At 40.6% G+C, this 17,731-nt stretch overlaps 1 protein-coding gene across 3 annotated transcripts in view; it reads left to right on the top strand.

Annotated features, from left to right (window-relative positions):
- The window catches only part of SRGAP1 (SLIT-ROBO Rho GTPase activating protein 1), a 155,355-nt gene that overhangs the window by 80,997 nt on the left and 56,627 nt on the right, over positions 1-17,731 (top strand). For all 3 annotated transcript variants that reach the window (XM_069773496.1, XM_069773494.1, XM_069773495.1), the window contains exons 3-4: positions 1,668-1,830; positions 11,901-11,963. In XM_069773496.1, the coding sequence (XP_069629597.1) occupies positions 1,668-1,830; positions 11,901-11,963 (226 nt within the window). The remainder of the gene's footprint in view (positions 1-1,667; positions 1,831-11,900; positions 11,964-17,731) is intronic.

Here is a 17,731-nt window from a genome sequence, read left to right as displayed (position 1 = left end):
CTTGACAGAAGAGACCAGCACCCACCTCAGTACAACCCCCCTTCAGGCAGTTGTAGAGAGCAATAAGGTCTCCCCTCAGGCTCCTCTGTTCCAGACTAAACAGCCCCAGTTCCCTCAGCTGCTCCTCATAAGACTTGTGCTCCAGGCCCTTCACCAACTTGGTTGCCCTTCTCTGGACACGCTCCAGCAACTCATGTCTGTCTTGTGGTGAGGGGCCCAAAACTGAGCACAGGACTCGAGGTGCGGCCTCACCAGTGCCAAGTACAGGGCAACAATCACCTCCCTGCTCCTGCTGGCCGCACTATTTCTGGTACAGGCCAGGATGCCGTTGGCCTTCTTGGCCACCTGGGCACACTGCTGGCTCATATTCAGCCGGCTGTCAACCAGCACCCCCAGGTCTTTCTCTGCTGTGCAGCTTTCCAGCCGCTCTTCCCCAAGCCTGTAGCACTGCATGGGGTTGCTGTGACCGAAGTGCAGGACCCGGCACTTGGCCTTGTTGAACTTCATATGATTGGCCTCAGCCCATCGATGCAGCCTGTCCAGATCTCTTTGTAGAGCCTCCCTACCCTCCAGCAGATCGACCCTGCCTCCCAACTTGGTGTCGTCTGCAAACTTGCTGAGGGTGCACTCAATCCCCTCATCCAAATCCTCAATAAAGATATTAAACAGAACGGGGCCAAACACCAAGCCCTGGGGAACACCACTTGTGACCCACTGCCAACTGGATTTCGCCCCATTCACCACAATCCTCTGGGCTCGGCCATCCAGCCAGTTTTTCACCCAGTGAAGAGTACACTTGTCCAAGCCATGAGACACCAGCTTCTCCTTAGTTGCAAGGCAAACTTGAAATTAAAATTCCAATGAAATTTGGAATAAGGCAAATTTTATGCATAGGTTTTTGTTGTCTGTGAAACCGTTTCTGAACTACATGTATTTTTATTTTGCTTTGTGTAAAAGGAATGAGAAGTCACCTGTGATTTCACTTTTTGCAATATTAAAAGTTTGGAGTGGGTCTACAATGCAAAAAATCTGTCAAGGAAATTCGGAACTGGACTGTTGTGGAAAAAGTCCAGTCCTGCTGTTTGTCTTCTAATTGAGCCATCTGGGACTGGCAGTAGCAGTGTATTTATGAGTGCTGTGAATTTATGAATGCTGATCACAGAATATGTGTGTTTGTGACATATCATTCTACTTTTACAGCAGTTACACAAATCCATTACACTGAAACAGCTACACCTGAAATTTTGCTCATGAAGGATTTGGGAAGCACTTGCAGTGCTTGTTTATTTCTAATGTCAAAAATTAATTACTGTTACTCTTTCAGCAGTGACCTTTATTGATTTTGAGTATTTACATGTACTCCATCTGTAAGCAACTGTAAGCTTTGTGGCAAGATTATTTTATACTCTCAGGTGGCTTGCAGTGTTCTGAATTCTTACGCTTTTTCTATATTTTTGTATCGATGCCTCATGGGATTTGTAGAATGTGTCTTAAAAGTGATCTGAAGCTTGCCTAACCCAAGTTATTCCAAGAACAGATTGACTGACTCTTCAGAAGCAGCCATTTTTACATGACAAGTTATGACTGTAAATGTCAGGGAGATGTTTGTGTTAATAAACTAACTTTTGCATTTCTCTACCTAATACATGTGTATATCTCCTCCTTAGGAAAGATCAGAACCTCTTGTCGCCAGTGAATTGCTGGTACTTACTCCTGAACCAAGTGAGAAGAGAAAGCAAAGACCATGCAACGTTGAGCGATATCTACCTGAACAATGTAATCATGCGGTTCATGCAGATAAGCGAAGACTCCACCAGAATGTTCAAGAAGGTAATGTCTCTCCTGCAGTCCTTCAGCCAGGCTTGTAAGATGCATAAGGGAGGGAAAAGTGTCCTAATATGTAGCATCTGAGGAGAAGTTTCAGCACACGTAGCATAAAATCTGTTTTAGCACACATATAAATTCTTCATGACTGTTCTCGCAGAGCAAATCCTTAGTGCTGAAATGCCTGGGAACCTGCTGTATGTGCTGGTGACCTTAAGAGCTGAATCACAAATATCCAAAAGGCAGGGAAAAAAGCCTGTTCTCTCAAAAGCAGGCTTGTCTACCCATGCAGAAAGGAGACAGGTTTTGCTTAGGAATCCCAAAATAGTAATGCTGTATTAATGAATTATTTGTAAAAATAGGATTTCATTGTAACTCTGTCATGAGAGAAACCGACTCAAGCCAAAGTAAGGGTGTGCCTTGTAGTGCCTTGGCATAAAGATGGTAGCGTATGCTGTGATTCTCCTAAAAGTGTTTCCTTCCCAATATTAAATATGAACATATACTTTTGATAACGTAACTACTTCTATGAGATCATTTAAGCATTGTCTCTGTGCATGTTTGTCCTTGTATGTGCCTGTTACATGTTTTCATAACACATACAATGTGAAAATCCCTCTTGTGCTAAGCAAGCACTCTAGGCAGCCTTAGTTTGAGATCTACGTAATGTGTTTGCAGTCATTGTTGTTATAATGTTCTGAAATAAAAATAGATTATAAATGCATATCTGTCAGTCACAGTGGGATGCTGGTAGGCAAGCATCATACAAAAAAGAGTTCAAAAAGAATAAAGGTTAAAGAATGTAAAGTGTGTGACTAAGTAATGGCAAGGGTACCAGATTAATGTTTTCAAAATTGGGAACAGATTTCACATATACCTGATCACAGTCCTAGATAGATAGCAATGGAGTGGGGAGAAGAATTATTTAGGGAGTGTATAGGAGGAAAAAAAGTAAAAACATGAATCAAATTTATTGGTGTGCATTAAAACCTGTAACAGTAATAGAGCTGAAATGTATAGTTTCTCAATCAGTAGTGGTATATAAGTTGATTCATATAATATGTCTGATGCATAAAACTGTAGTTCACAAACCACTAAACTTACTGATATGGAAGTTTATTATGGAAGTTTATTATAGAAGTTGAAAAGATAATGGGAAAAACAATTTGAGCATGCTGCAGTACTGTCTATGTGGAGATATTTCAGACTTGCTTGAAGCAGTAGAAATTTTTTGGTATTGAATCTGGAACAGTTTTTCAGTTGTTTATGTTATATCTCAGAAATCTGTTTGTCACTAGGTGTGTGTTATTAGACTAGCCTGTTTGCTTTCAGCGTAGTTCAGTTCTTTAGCACTAGAAATCTTGCTTTTCCTTCCCTTCTCTCCAGATGGACTGTACAAAAGTATCTAGATAAAGTTTTCCATGGAGAAGTGTGTGTCCTTCTTTATTCAATTAACTTATTAATGGAGATTGCTGCAGCTTATCTCTCAGAAGGAGGAAAATATGTGGACATTTTCAGTGCATTAACAGGAGGCATATTGTCCCATCTTCCTGACAGACTTGTCTCTTTCCTCTATGTTGTGCCCAAGAACGTGCAACATGTAAAATTTTCTCTTTGTAGCATAGCTTCTTGAAGAAAAGAAAGCAGCTGCTCTTGCCTTTTTATTCCTAACTTTGATCTTCTACAGGGGAAAGAAGAGAAAGGAGATTGAGGGAGTCCTGCTGTGCATAACCTGGAACTCGCATTAGTGGAGCCCAGATCCTCAACAGTCCTATCCTACCTTTCCGCAGGGTTTGCCAGCTGACACTCAGCATGATAGTGTCACGTCAAACAGCTGTTAGCTGAGGTGGAGCATGGGCAGAGTGAGGTCACCAAAGGCTGTGTGAAGGGATCTAAGCCAGGCTGGTAACGTGAGGGGAAGGGTGGCAGGAAGACACACGGCACCTCGGCATGGTGTAAGTGAGCTTCATGGGCATGTGGCCTGAATGTGGCAGTGGTTGTTCACCAGTATCGATTCTGAGCACACATTTTGAGGACAGTGTGTCAGGAATGAATACTTGTTGGAGAAGGTTGGTGTTTCCACTGAGTCCCAGTGTGCACAGTTCTTAACGTCATGCTTGCTGCAGAGTGCTGGTGATTTATTTGCTGTTAGTTCCCAGCTGCAGAACTGATTATACTTTGAATGATGATGAAGCTCCACTTTCTCTTCTGTGAAAAGGGAAGGGAGTTATAAAATGAGGTGAACAACATTGGACAGAGAGAAAACCAAGACCTCTGCAAGAGGTGAAGGTGTTAGCAAATTGTCTTGCTTTATTGCTGAAGAACATAAGCTGTCAACAGCTACGTTTAGTCCAAATGGGCAGCTTCAACCATAATGGTCTCTAAAGGTCCCTTCCAACCCAAACCATTCTATGATTCTGTGATAATTTCTGTCAGATGTGCATGAGCAGTCTAACTTAAGGTATGTTGCAGACTGTCTCAGAGCTGCTTAATGGATGTCCACCAGGCAATAGAAAGAGATGAGGTGCAAAATGCACGTGCCCTGTACTGCAGTCCCCCTTGAAGGAGAGAGGTCACAGGAGCAAAGAGAAGGTGCACTTAGAATGAGAAAGGTGACATCCAACACTCTCCTCCATCAAAATTGTATTCTCCCTAAAAAAACGGCATGGAATTTGTTGGAGATCTGTAAACATCAAATAGAATATTTAACCAATTTCTGCCACTTTCTGTAGGTTACTTTTGAAAGACTGGATTTGGAATAAAATTATGTCAGAGAAAAGTATAATCAGTCTCAATGGGTGTCATCCCTATGAAAGCGTATGGGATTTGTTCACTGTTCACAGATTTCAGATTAGAGACAAACCATATAGATTCATAGAATGGTTTGGTTTCAAAGGCACCTTAAAGATCATCTCATTCCAACCCCCCTGCCATGGGCAGGGACACCTTCTGCTAGACCAGGTTGCTCAAAGCCCCATCCAACCTGGCCTTGAACACTGCCAGGGATGTGGCATCCACAACCTCTCTGGGCAACTTGTTCCAGTGCCTCACCACCCTCACAGTAAAGAATTTTTTCCTAATATCTAATCTAAATCTACCCTTTTTCAGTTTCAAGCCGTTACTCCTCATCCTATCACTACACTCCCTGATGAACAGTCCTTCCCATTCTTTTCTGTAGGCCCCCTTTAAATACTGGAAGGCTGCTATAAGGTCTCCAGGTCTCCCCAGAGCCTTCTCTTCTCCAGGCTGAACAACCCCAACTCTCTTCAGCCTGTCCTAATCGGGGAGATGCTCCAGCCCCCTGATCATCTTCATGGCCCTCCTCTGGACCCACTCGAGCAGGTCCATGTCTTTCTTATGTTGGGGACCCTGGAGCTGAACACAGTACTCCAGGTGGGGTGTCACGAGAGTGGAGTAGAGGGGCAGAATCACCTCCCTCAGCCTGCTAGCCACACTTCTTTTGATGCAGCCCAGAGTATGATTGGCTTTCTGGGCTGCGAGCGCACATTGCTGGCTCATATTCAGTTTTTCATCCCCTAATCCCCCCAAGTCCTTCTCCTCAGGGCTGCTCTCAATCCACTCATTGCCCAGCCTATATTTGTGCTTGGGATTGCCCTGACCCGTGTGCAGGACCTTGCACTTGGCCTTGTTGAACTTCATGAGGTTCGCGCAGACCCACCGCTCAAGCCTGTCAAGGTCCCTCTGGATGGCATCCCTTCCCTCCAGCGTGTCGACTGCACCACACAGCTTGGTGTCATCGGCAAACTTGCTGAGGGTGCGCTCAATCCCACCGTCCATGTCGCCGACAAAGATGTTAAACAGCACTGGTCCCAATGCCGACACCTGAGGAATGCCACTCATCACTGGTTACGCTTGGACATCGAGCTGTTGACCACAACTCTTTGAGTGCGACCGTCCAGCCAGTTCCTTTCCACCAAGCGGTCCATCTGTCAAATCCATGTCTCTCCAGTTTAGAGACAAGGATGTTATGCGGGACAGTGTCAAACACTTTGCACAAGTCCAGGGAGATGATGTCCGTTGCTCTTCCCTTATCCACCAACACAGTAACCCTGTTGTAGAAGGCCACCAAATTTGTCAGGCACGATTTGCCCTTAGTGAAGCCATGTTGGCTGTCACCAGTCACCTCCTTATTTTCCATGTGCCCTAGCATAGTTTCCAGGAGGATCCACTCCATGATCTTGCCAGGCACAGAGGTGAGACTGACTGGCCTGTAGTTTCCCAGGTCTTCCTTTTTTCCCTTTTTAAAAATGGGGGTTGTGTTTCCCCTTTTCCAGTCAGTGGGAACTTCCACAGATTGCTATGACTTCTCAAATATGATGGATAGTGGCTTATCCACTTCATCTGCCAGTTCCCTCAGGACCCATGGACTTGTGCACCTTCAGGTTCCTCAGATGGTCTCAGTCCTGCAGATACTTCTACACTGGAGACTGATCATAGTGTTCTGTGAAATATATACTCTCTCTTATAAGTAATAAATGAAAATAATAAGAACAGTAACACTATGAAGATTTCAGAAATAAAGACTAACAAGAGCATGCTTAGTATCTTACTGAAATCCATGGTCAAGAGCAGGAAATACACCCGTCTGACATATCTGTACTCCGTTGGTTCTCACAGCATTGCACATAGGAGCACTTAATGTCTTTCTAAGTAATTTCCAAATACCATCTAATCAAGCTTCTCTCTATTCAATAATTAGATCATTTAATTATGTATCTTCCAGTTTATTAACCTAATAGTGTTATGCATCACTATTACCATCTTGTTTTAGTTCTCCCTCAGTCTTGCAGCAGCAGCTTCTACATCTTTGCAGGTGCTTTATCTCCCCTTTGAAGTCTGGAGAGTTACTACATCAAGTCCATCATCAGAGCGGATCTCCATCATTCTGCTCTGAACCCCCCAGTCTGCCTGTTGGAGAAAGGGAAAGTGTCTCAGAGTGGATTGCCCCATTGCTCACAAGCAAGATACGGGGAGACAACAGCAAAGTCACTCTGAGCTTCTTGGCTCTTTCTGCTCCCTCTTTTTTCTGCCCCTCTCTCCTCCCGAGAGGAGGAGGCTACCCATTCTGCTTCTCAATGGTAGCCCTTAACGGCTTTTTCCGCCTCGCTGGTGGGCACTAGGTTCTCAAATGAAACTTTTCCATGAAGTGAGCCCAACATTCTCTAGCAGGATACTGTTTGTATGCTATCCTAAGATTGGCTCCAGCTTGAATTGCAGTAATGAAAAGAGCAAACAATTTTCTCATTTCCTGGCCATGCTTACCAGTAGAGTGTTGTTTTGTTCCCTCCCCTGCTGATGTCTCCTATGTGGAATATAGCACAAAGTCATGGATCTGTAGCAACCCCTTTCTCTAGTCCTGTAAAAGGTGTGTGCAGTACCCAGTGTTAGTCTATATGAAATGTAGTGATGAGGGGTGTCTGTGGCCCTTGGTCTTTGTACCTTGCCCTTGTTTCACTGTCCTTCCTCATTCTGGTTCTTCCTTTTGTGTGTTTCTATACATCTGTCTCAACATTTGGATTACTTTGGTGAAATGATCCCTATTGGATCTACCTTGCATGTTCTGATGGGCCAGGATATACCGTATTCGGGTACCTGATTGTACATGGCTTTCCTGTCTAGGCTAACCCACTTTAACATGTAGATATTCATTATTTTTATTCTCCCGGGACCTCTTTGTCATTCTTTCTTCCAGGAGTCAGGAACCAGCATCTGTTTAAATGTACTAAATGCAGGACAAAGATAGGATCTAGTTCAGAGATTTTGTGACATTTATCTGATAATAATATGTCAGGCCTCATACTTCCAGAAAGGCACTTAAGCTCTTCTTGCTTGCTTGCATATAAAAGCAGTACAGATTGCTGTTCATGCCTGGCCTTCATGCTGCACATAAAATTACAAACATAAAGTAGCAGACTTCAAACCTTGCATGCTTGCCTGTTTCTTCAGGCAGATGAGGTAGATGGCCTCATGGGGACAATTAAAGAATAAAGTAATAAGGAAAAATGTCAAGCAGAAGGGAAAAGTATTATGCAGAACATTTCATGCAGTGATTCTGGTTACCCCAGCATTAATAATCAACTGTATAAACACATACCCACAAAATCCTTAAGCAGATTTGTATATTTATAATTTATAAACATGTATTTTCTTTGGACAGAAACCATAATGAGCCAAGATGAACATATCTTCCAATGTTTACAGTAAAAGATGCTGGAGAAGCCAAGCACAATAAATATTTTAGTTCCATAATCTGGCTATTAACAAGGAATATGACTACCTGCCAAATCTATTTGACGTTATGAAGATTGTGGCATATATAAAGATTTTTTGCATCGTTTTCTTAAACATTTAAAGGTTTAAAAGGATCGCAAAGCTATTTGTTGCTATAGACTGGCAAATCTGGGACAAAATTTTACTATGAGTTGGTTATGTCAGTGTTACTGCAGCTCATGAAAGCTCCTTAAAAGAAGGGTTTGCACATCACTTCCCCCAGGGACCAGCAGCAAACTCATTTAAAAGCAATAGTCACAGAATATTTTCCCTAAATGATGTAACTGAGAGTAGCATCATGTGTGCTAAATACAAGACACTAACGAGTTCCAGGAAGAACTGAACTGACTCTTAAATTTCGGTAAAAAACCCCAAAAGAGTGAAGTTTGGGTGCCCAATTATGCTCTAACTGAAATGGATGGAAAAATTCTTACAGACTTCAGTGAAGGGTTATTAATGTGGAATAAAATTTTAAGTTTCTCAGACATTAATCCATAAATACAAATCTTGATAACATCAGTAGGACCACTGATGTGTTGACAGTTGAGCACATACTGAAAGGGTTGTTCAGGTACACTGACTTGTCTGTTTTATCTATCCTACTATCAGGTCAAAAAAATACGCTACTGTCTCTTAATGCTTTGAACCAGATTAGTAACATACATAATATTTTTAGCAAGAGTTTGCATGTGCTCAAACATTTTTATTATATTCTTTGTTCTTTTGGTTAATAGATGCTAATATATTTCTCTAAGTCATAGTGAATATAGAAGCACCTCAGTGACTGTCAGGTTCTAATGGCCTGATTAGAGCTATCAACTCAGCTCCAGGAAAATGTGTGCTGCATCTTGCATTCCATTGTTTGGCTACCCTGAGGATAGGCTCCTAAAGGGGCACACCGTTCAAACATGCTGAACTACTGCAGGGAACAGGTAGCCTAAAAGAGAAATAGGAGAGCCATTAACCACTGAAAATAAATGCACTTCTTATCTGGTGCTCTAACATGCACACACTAAAAGCTGTATCGCTTGCCACTGGAGTCAGTATTTCTTGATCTTAAATGCTAATGTAAAATGTGTTGGTTGTTGAAAATAAATCCCTTTTATACTGCTAAGGTTAACCAAATTTCCTGATTTTTATTGGACAATTCCTACAAAACCTTTCATCAGAAAGAGGCAGCAACTAACATGTTATCCATCACTACAGGCACCCTCTGCAGGCTGGAGTCCCCAGATGAACTGGTGCCAAGGATGACTCATCTGTGATCCTGTGGCATTGCTAGGCTGTTTCTTCTTAATTTTTACTCTCTTTGCTGATCGCCTCCCTTCCTCTCTTTTTGCTCCCCATTTTAAAGCCTATTGTCCTTTCCTAAAAACATCTCCCTCTTTCCTCTACTGTGATCCCTTCCATTCACTTTCAAATTTACCATTGATCAATGTGTTGTCTGGCAAAGATCGTGTATGCATGATGGCCAGTAAATTCTGAGGGCTGGACCGCTTGTGTTTCAGTGCTGAACAAAGCTCTACAGGAGCAAAGAGAAGAAATGGGTCCTAGTAAATAGTGATCATTCCCCGAATCCTCAACTGATCTGGGTGTCTATTTGCATTAAGGTGTACCTGAAGAGCAGAAAAGGAGGGTGTGTCTTCCAATGAACTGCTGTGTGCTTTGTTCACAAAGAAATCTGCAAAGGGTAAAGAGAAAATTGGTTTGGGATTTTCTGTCTCACTTTCTCAAACAAACTTTTGCACTGCCAGGTTAAGGCACGCTACTTTAGGATTGGCGTTGCTGTATTTAGGGCTTGAGTTGTCATCAGCTTTGAGATGGTGGTGACCAACAGTTGAAAGGGATAAATTGCTTGAAGCTGGAGTTCATCTACAGTTTTTTCCCACATGTATTTGCTTTCATCTTTCGGTCTTAATGTCAGCCATCTTATTTGTGTGTTTTGTCTTTCTTGCTGCTAAAGTAATTTAAAAACCAGACCACTCACATTCAGCACTAAAGAAGTAGCTATCCAAGAGAAAACAGGTGGCCTCCACTTCTTGGATCTTTGAGGAGATGTGTAAGCTGTGTCAGAGCTGTGCTGCTGACTTTTAAAGGCAGGGTGCCAAGGTAAAGCAATGAAAAGCAATTCAGAATTTTTGCTAAAGCTTTTACTGTGTTTCCCTACAGCAGCTTGCAAATCTGCAATCCTTTTCCAATTCTTTACAAGCACTCTGTGCACTGTTATGCATTATGAATTTTTGTCCTTAATATCAGATTAAAATAGTCTGATATTTGCAAAGAAATGGAAGTAGTAAGCCTTATGTTCTAGATACTTCAGTAGTAGAGCATACCTCATGAAAAATACGAGACTTCGAAAAGTACAAGCAATAAGGAAAGTTTCATAGTAGTTCTGTATAACTGCTTTAGAGCATCTGTCTCACTGTGCCTTAGCTACTACAGCTAATGCCCTTGGGAATACAAGAATTTTGCTGAAGTGTTTCTTAATTTATATTTCTAGCTTCTTGTTGGTTAAAAATCATCTTGCATATAAGGGTTGGAGTGAATACTGATAAGTGATATGGCAGGTTCCTTAAAATACTGCCCAGAGTTAAGGAGTATGACAGTAGGAATAGGAGAAAAAAGTAAAAATTTTCTCTTCCAGCTACTGTATGTGTCTGTTTCATTCTCCTGGAAGACACAGTGGGTGGGATGTGTGGCGTGGTTCCTCCTCATCCATGGGTGTCGCACTGGAAATTCTCATTCAGAAACCATTATTTCTGCAGGTGTTTTAGTGATGGCCAAGTATATGTTAGCAGCTTTGGAGATGAGTTGTCCCTGAGGATTTTCCTTTGGCTTCTATGCAACTACAAAGTACTCCTCATAGCTAAGGCCATTATCTATCATGAAGTTGGAGTTTTTAGAAGCCAGGCTTATTCACAGAAACTTACTCACAGAAAAAAAAGCTGACATTTCCAGCATGGATGTTACAATGCTGAGCATTGCAGAAGAAATGTAGCCAAGCTGTTTGCCAAGTCCTGTAGCTCTATTCTATAGCTGTTTTCCAAAGGCTATGGTACAAATGCCTTCAACTCTTGCACAGTTGCCACAATTTTCATCTGATTGAACTCCTATGGACAGCTAAGGAGTATATTTGAATGAGAGTCTGATTAAATACTCTTATTTTGACATACTTGCTTTTGTTAATAACTACTGCTAGGCATTCCTTTTTTTTCTGGGTCAGAATGAAAGTAAAGACACAGTCCAGAAAAGCTAAACAAAGCTGTTTCAGCAGCCCACTCTGTGGAATATTATGCAGTTGAGTATCTGTTTCAAAAAGGAGCCACAATTATTTCTTGCATAAATATTTAGATAGTTGCATGTGCTGAGAAACAAAGACTATTCTAGATGTAAAATTGGGCGGGATGTCCCTCTAGAATATCACATTCCATGTGGTTTAGTTTTTGTATATATCATAGCAGTGATAAAACACTACGCAGTTTGTTCCATTAAAAACATTAATCCTGAACTTCACCCTTTCTGTTGGCACCTAATTTCCTGATGCTTCATGGGACACTCTCTCAAATTACTTCTGGGTTTCCTTTTAGAAGTCTTTTGTCCAGATGTTATCTGTCTACCTCTGCATCCCTGAATCATTATTTTTAGTGCACTGTAAGTCTGTCAGAACGGTGTCTTTGCAAGCAACATTCACTATCTAGGGTGAGCAATGAGTACAAATATCAAGGAACAAATGTATGTTGCAGTTTTTGCGTGCCTGTTTTCTAATTATTTCTTTTTAATTACAGAGCAAAGAGATTGCATTTCAGCTTCATGAAGACTTAATGAAAGTTCTTAATGAGCTTTACACAGTAAGTACAGTTACTTATATAGTTTATCTTATACAAATTCCATATCGGACTTCTTCTACAAGCTTTAAGTGTCCTTTTATGTAGCAAGTTACCCCCCAATGGAGATGCTTATTTTCATCTTTTTACACAAGTCTAAACTGTATCTTGGAAAGACTACTCACTTGTTTACAATAGACATACTAATGCTTTCAGGATTACTCTTTACTTTCAACCCTTTTTCCCCCCATACTATGCTAAGCCAGTCTAAGTTTTGTTGATTATTAGTGAGGCATTTCTACTCAGAGCTTATCAGAGCAAAGCTTCTTCCTTTTCTGCCTTCTTTTTGTCCGTACTGCCATCTGCTTGATTTGACTCATGGACTACACTCAGTAAAAATCAGTAAATGTTACTTATGTGCCCTCTGCTTTCCCTGGCTGGGATAAGTAAATAATGAAAAGAAAAACAGAAAAATAGAGGGTTGTGTAGGCTTTCCATACCATTCAGAGAGGTCAAGAAAAAGAACACTCTAAGCATTCTGGCAAGCTGCTGCTAACCCATTAGAAAATCTGAGAGAAGGTAGGTCTGAACTTCTTTTCCTCTTTGAAACGCATCTACACAACTTGTTACTAGAGGTTGAGGTCTTGTCTACCTAAAAAACATTTCCCAATATATTTTTGAGGGGGTATGATCTGATAAAGAACAAACCAAGAATTACTCTTTGTTTTAAACATAGCTATACTATGAAGAGGAACTGGTGACATCCACCTCTTACAAAAGTCTGTTGATTCCTGGTGGTTGAGGAAGTTGTACATCTAAATTCTCCCTTCTGTCTGGAAGAACTGAAGCATCTATGCTCCAGTACCCTGCATAACAGTCTCTAGACTGCTCCCTTCCCTATCCTCAAGATTTGGGGGACCAGGAAAAAAACCCCACAATATCTATATCAAGAAACAATTTGTGATATTAAGGAAGTTCAGGAAGATATCAGAGACCAGCTCTCCTCACGGAGAGATCAGTCGAACATTACTTTTGTACATCTTGTCTGTTTTTCTTTTGACCTAGCTAAAGTTGTGCACCCATCAGTGGATGGGTTGAACATTTGAACTCAACTTAGGTGGCAAAAAGAAGATCTAAAGAAATTTAGACCTGTCTCACTGTCCTGGTTTCTTTCGGATTGTAGTTATGGACACAGATTCCTAAAATCTATCTAAACCTTTTTCTTTTTTTCCTTTTTTTTTTTTTTTTTGAGGGCTTTTCTTTGGGGCTTTTTTTTTTTCTGAAATCACCACTGATTTTGTAGGGTACAATACTGCAAAACCTTGTTGGCTCAGGCCTGTAGTCAGTGAAGCACACTGGTATCAGCTTCTGCAAAGTAGTGATAGCCACAGACAATTCACACAGCTGCAGGGGGTCAGCGACTGTAGGAGCCCTCGCACAAGTGGGGCTTCAGTGGTGAGTAAGCCCTGAAGATACAGTCTTGTTTCAAACAGTTGTGTAACTCCAGTGCCTGGTGAGGTGTGGGATTAGTGCCCATGCTCCCAGGGTAGGAAAACAGTGAAACATCTGCTGAAATACTTTGCTGAATCACCAGTGAAGATCTGCAGGACTGGATTTTTGTATTTTCACTCCTGTTTTTTCACACTAGTGCTATATCTTCCCACTGATGGCTACACATTTATTCAGATATTAACTTCCATGTTACGGCTTCCAGTGAATGCTAATTTCTTTCTCAGAATTTAATGTTTTTGTAAAATAGGAAGTTTTTTGAAGTTAGTAGAATACAGAGCATGTACGCAATTTGAATTAAGTTACTGCTGCAGGATGGTTTCTTGGGATGGAATTTACTTCACCTAATTTCCAGGCATCTGCAGTGTAGGTACAAATATCTTAGCTTGCCATCTGGGTTCCAGTTGTAGTCACTGAAAATCTAATATGGGGAGATCAGACCCCTTTCTGTGATCAGATACAAGCATCTGCTTCGGAAGAAATTATCTACCCTGTTAACTCCATTGTCCAGCTTTTCATTGATTGTAAAGGAATTGGTCAGCTGTAGATGCCCACATTTAGCCAGATACAACCCAGGCTTAGTAAAATGACAATATGGTGCAGAATAGCATCGGTTTCACTGATTGCATCTTTAGAATGATCATCAGCATATCTGTGTAATATATGTTCTTGTGTACATAAAGATATCTAGACACAAGGAAACCTCATGCATAGGTTTTTAATTATGTGTGACATTTACTGTTTACAGAATAAGATCACAGTGGTCTTACCAAAACAAGTATCTACAATTTTAAAATCCAGGAGGTATGTTTCTCAGTCATGTACAAAAAGGAGAAGTCATCTTCCTCTTTGCCCCATGATTTATGGAAAGGAAAAAAAAATCAGTCTTACTACTACTGTGAGATAAATCTTTGTGTCCAAAAGAAAGCAATTTAATTTCAAGTCAGTGAATAATATACTAATATTGAAGTGTCTCCCTATTACTTGGTTCTGTTTTTTTTAAAGGAATGGTAAGTTCGTGAAGTATAACTGTTAAAATGTGAAGCCTTATTGGAGTTCAAATACCTCTAAAGCCTTTGAGTGAGGGGAAAGTATTGGAGCTTTTAATGAACAGGGTGTGTATGAAGAAGAGTTTAAAAACCTGCTTACTTTTTATCATCATTCCTTATCTTACAAGAAAGGTTTGTGAATTAAGATCACCCTCCAGAAATAAAAAACACACAGTTGTGCATAAAAGTGTGTTGAAGAGAATGAAAGAAGAGAATTAAAATCACTAAAAGCTAAAATAGTACGAAGTTTTTGTGCTGAGGCACAGGTGTATAGTCAATGAAAGAAATTGCATGTTTTATTTGTTACTCCTTGACCTACTTAGATGAGGAGTAGCTTCCATAGGCAGACGTATTCAGGCACACACAGTAGTTCTGCAGCTCCACAGAAACTCTTTCAAGCAAACACATTGTTCGCTCCACTGACAAGGTTTAAGACATTACTTGCCTGGATTTCCCTAATGCTGCGGGGTCAGGGGCTGGATTAAATGCTTGTTTCAAACCCAAATGATGAGAAGCTCTACCCAACCACCTCTAGCACGCCAGCCAGACCTGAGGTTTCACCACACCTGCTTTCAGACTTTTCGAGCACCAGATGTCTCAAATCCAGTTTATCTAGAATGATCTAGAATAGATGGGATGTTTAAAGGAATTGCTACTGATTTGGTCCAAATATTTTTAATAGATGAATTCTAACACAGCCTACTAAGTATCAGAATAACAACTGACTTTTCTTCAGGTGACAACACTGTATCAGGTGTCCTAGTCTTCTGTATCATAGAAGGTGCCAGAAAAAAAAGGTGACTTTGGGACCCATCTCTGAAAATCTAGTCTTGCACTTCTGCCTCAGAAAATTATTTTTAACCTGTTCATAGGGCCAGATCTAAAACCTGCTGTAGTTAAGGAGTTGTGTCCATTGGTTTTGACAGTTTTTAGATCAAACAAGTCAATTAGCAGTGCCATAGATTTTGCAAAGAAGAAACTGTTCTAAGAGGAGAAAATAAGAAAACACTGAGGAATTGAAGAGACATGCCACCTTCCACTAAGAGTGCATTATGAAGACTTTCAATTCAAAAAACTTTCTGCTCAAAGATGTTTTTTAACTTGTGAAAGTTTGAACCTGTGCCGAGAGAGAGAGAGAGAGAGAGAGACTAGAATGCATTCTGGCTGCTTATTTAATGTGGAAAAGCTCAGAACTGCAATGAAATGTCAAAAAAATAAAATCAGACACTTTGGAGTATTAAATACCTAATGTTTTTTAAAAATGCACACTAATAAGAGACCTTTTTCCTTGCTTACGCTTTATGCAATTAATTTCTTTTCCCATTTTCATTACTAGGAATTATCATGGAAATGGGAGGTTCGTACCATAGGTCTTCCTTTACTCCCTGGGAGTAGCTTAGCTTGTGTTGACTTTGGCTTGTGCCATTCTCATTAAAATTGCACATCATGTACAGGATTGTTGAAAAAATAAGAACAGAAGCAGGTGAAGCGAGGCTTCAGAAGATGTTCTAAGAACCTGTGAGCAAAGCAGGCTCATTTTGCTGGAATAATCAGAATTTTGTAAGGGCAACTTTACTTTTTCATTTTCCATCTCTTTTACACAGAGAAGGTTTTCTTACACATTATGGTACATATTCATATGTTTTCTACATGTTGCTCACATGACTAGTGAAAATGCATTTTAAGACTATATTTTCAATTGTCAGTATTTTGTGCACTGGTTCTTAAATTATGACTCAAAACATCATGCTAAAAACAATTAAATAGCTAAGCTTCAGTCTGTACCTTTGCAAGTTCAGATGATATAAGTAAATGATGAGTGGCGAGTACTTTTAATTATGCATGGATTCTCCCTGGCTGTGCCAGCCAGTTAGTATTTTCAAGTCTGCAGCATCCCAGCTGCTGCATTGCTCTGTTACTCCTCTCCCTATTACGCTTTCAGCCAATGTAGACTAGTAATTAGTCCCATGTTTTATGTATGGATATAAGCTGTTGAAACTAGAGCAAGGCATACCTTTTGAGTGAGTGGGGATGGGGAAAGAGGAGCCTGGTTAGTTGTGGGGGGTCACAGAGAGGAGGTTATTTCCTGACAATTACAGGAAAAAAAGTTGCTCAAACTGAAAACTGCAGGAGGTTTGGGTTGGTGTTTTTTTTGTGAACTGAGAGATTCAGAAACCTTCTTACATGTTGATTTAAGGAGGCAAGAGATTATTGATTTTACAATAGATCATCTTTGCAACAGAGACAGCTCCCCAGTCAAACTCGTTTCATTTCTCTGGAAAGCTAAAATATCTTGTATTATCAGATCAAATACTGGAATATGACAGTAACATCTGAGTAATTGGGAATGGTAGGAAACAGAAGGTAGGCAGAGTCTTTTCTTGCAATGGAGGGAGGACTCCACTGGATTTATTTAGGGGTGAGGGCATATTCATAAATGACCTCTAAAGGAGTCAGGGGGGATCAATGAATATGAGTTTGCTAAAAATACAGAACTGTTCTGGTAATAAGGATGAGGGGGAATGGTGGAGAAAAGTGATGCACGTCATGAAAATACATCTTCATGTCTCCCACTTGGCTTTCCAAATTACTGGCATCGCACTTTTCACAAGCAATACATATGTAAGGCTTTCAGAAAAATGAAAAAGTACGGACGGTCCAAAGCAAACCGTTTAATATTAAATAAGACAGGGCTGCTGTGCTGCTTGCATTTTCCATTGCTTTATCTTACTATTTAAAAATCTTGGCTGTTTAATTTCTCAAGGAAGTTGCTGCCAGATTTTCTTTTTTCTTTGCTGAAATAACACAGAATCTGGATTCTCTGTAGAAAAGTTAAGTCCAATTTACTGTAGCACACCAGAGATCTGAGAAGGTGAAATCAGTAATTCTGTATTGGTAGTAATATATCAGTGACAATTCCTGGAACCACATCAGAGGTTGGTTTGGAAGTGAACAGGATGCTGAAAACAGCTAATACTGAACCTACTTAACTGCTATAGGCCACTGAAGTAGTAAAATTGGCATAAGATTTTACTTATTTCTTGAGGAAAGTACTAGCTAACCTGATTTAATGAATCCCTTGTAACTCCACCTTCTGATAGGAACTCGCGACTTAGCAGAGACAATTCTGAAACAATTCAAACACGGTAATTGCAACAGGGATGAACTACTGTTCCGTTAAATGCCTTTTTCCTGAGAAACACTATGAAAAAGCCCTTAATTATGCAGTTTTAT

The sequence above is a fragment of the Haliaeetus albicilla genome, chromosome 28 (assembly GCF_947461875.1).
Source record: "Haliaeetus albicilla chromosome 28, bHalAlb1.1, whole genome shotgun sequence".
Classification (NCBI taxonomy): Eukaryota; Metazoa; Chordata; class Aves; order Accipitriformes; family Accipitridae; genus Haliaeetus; species Haliaeetus albicilla.
Note: the sequence above shows the minus strand (reverse complement) of the source record. Positions and strands in the feature narration are given on the sequence as shown.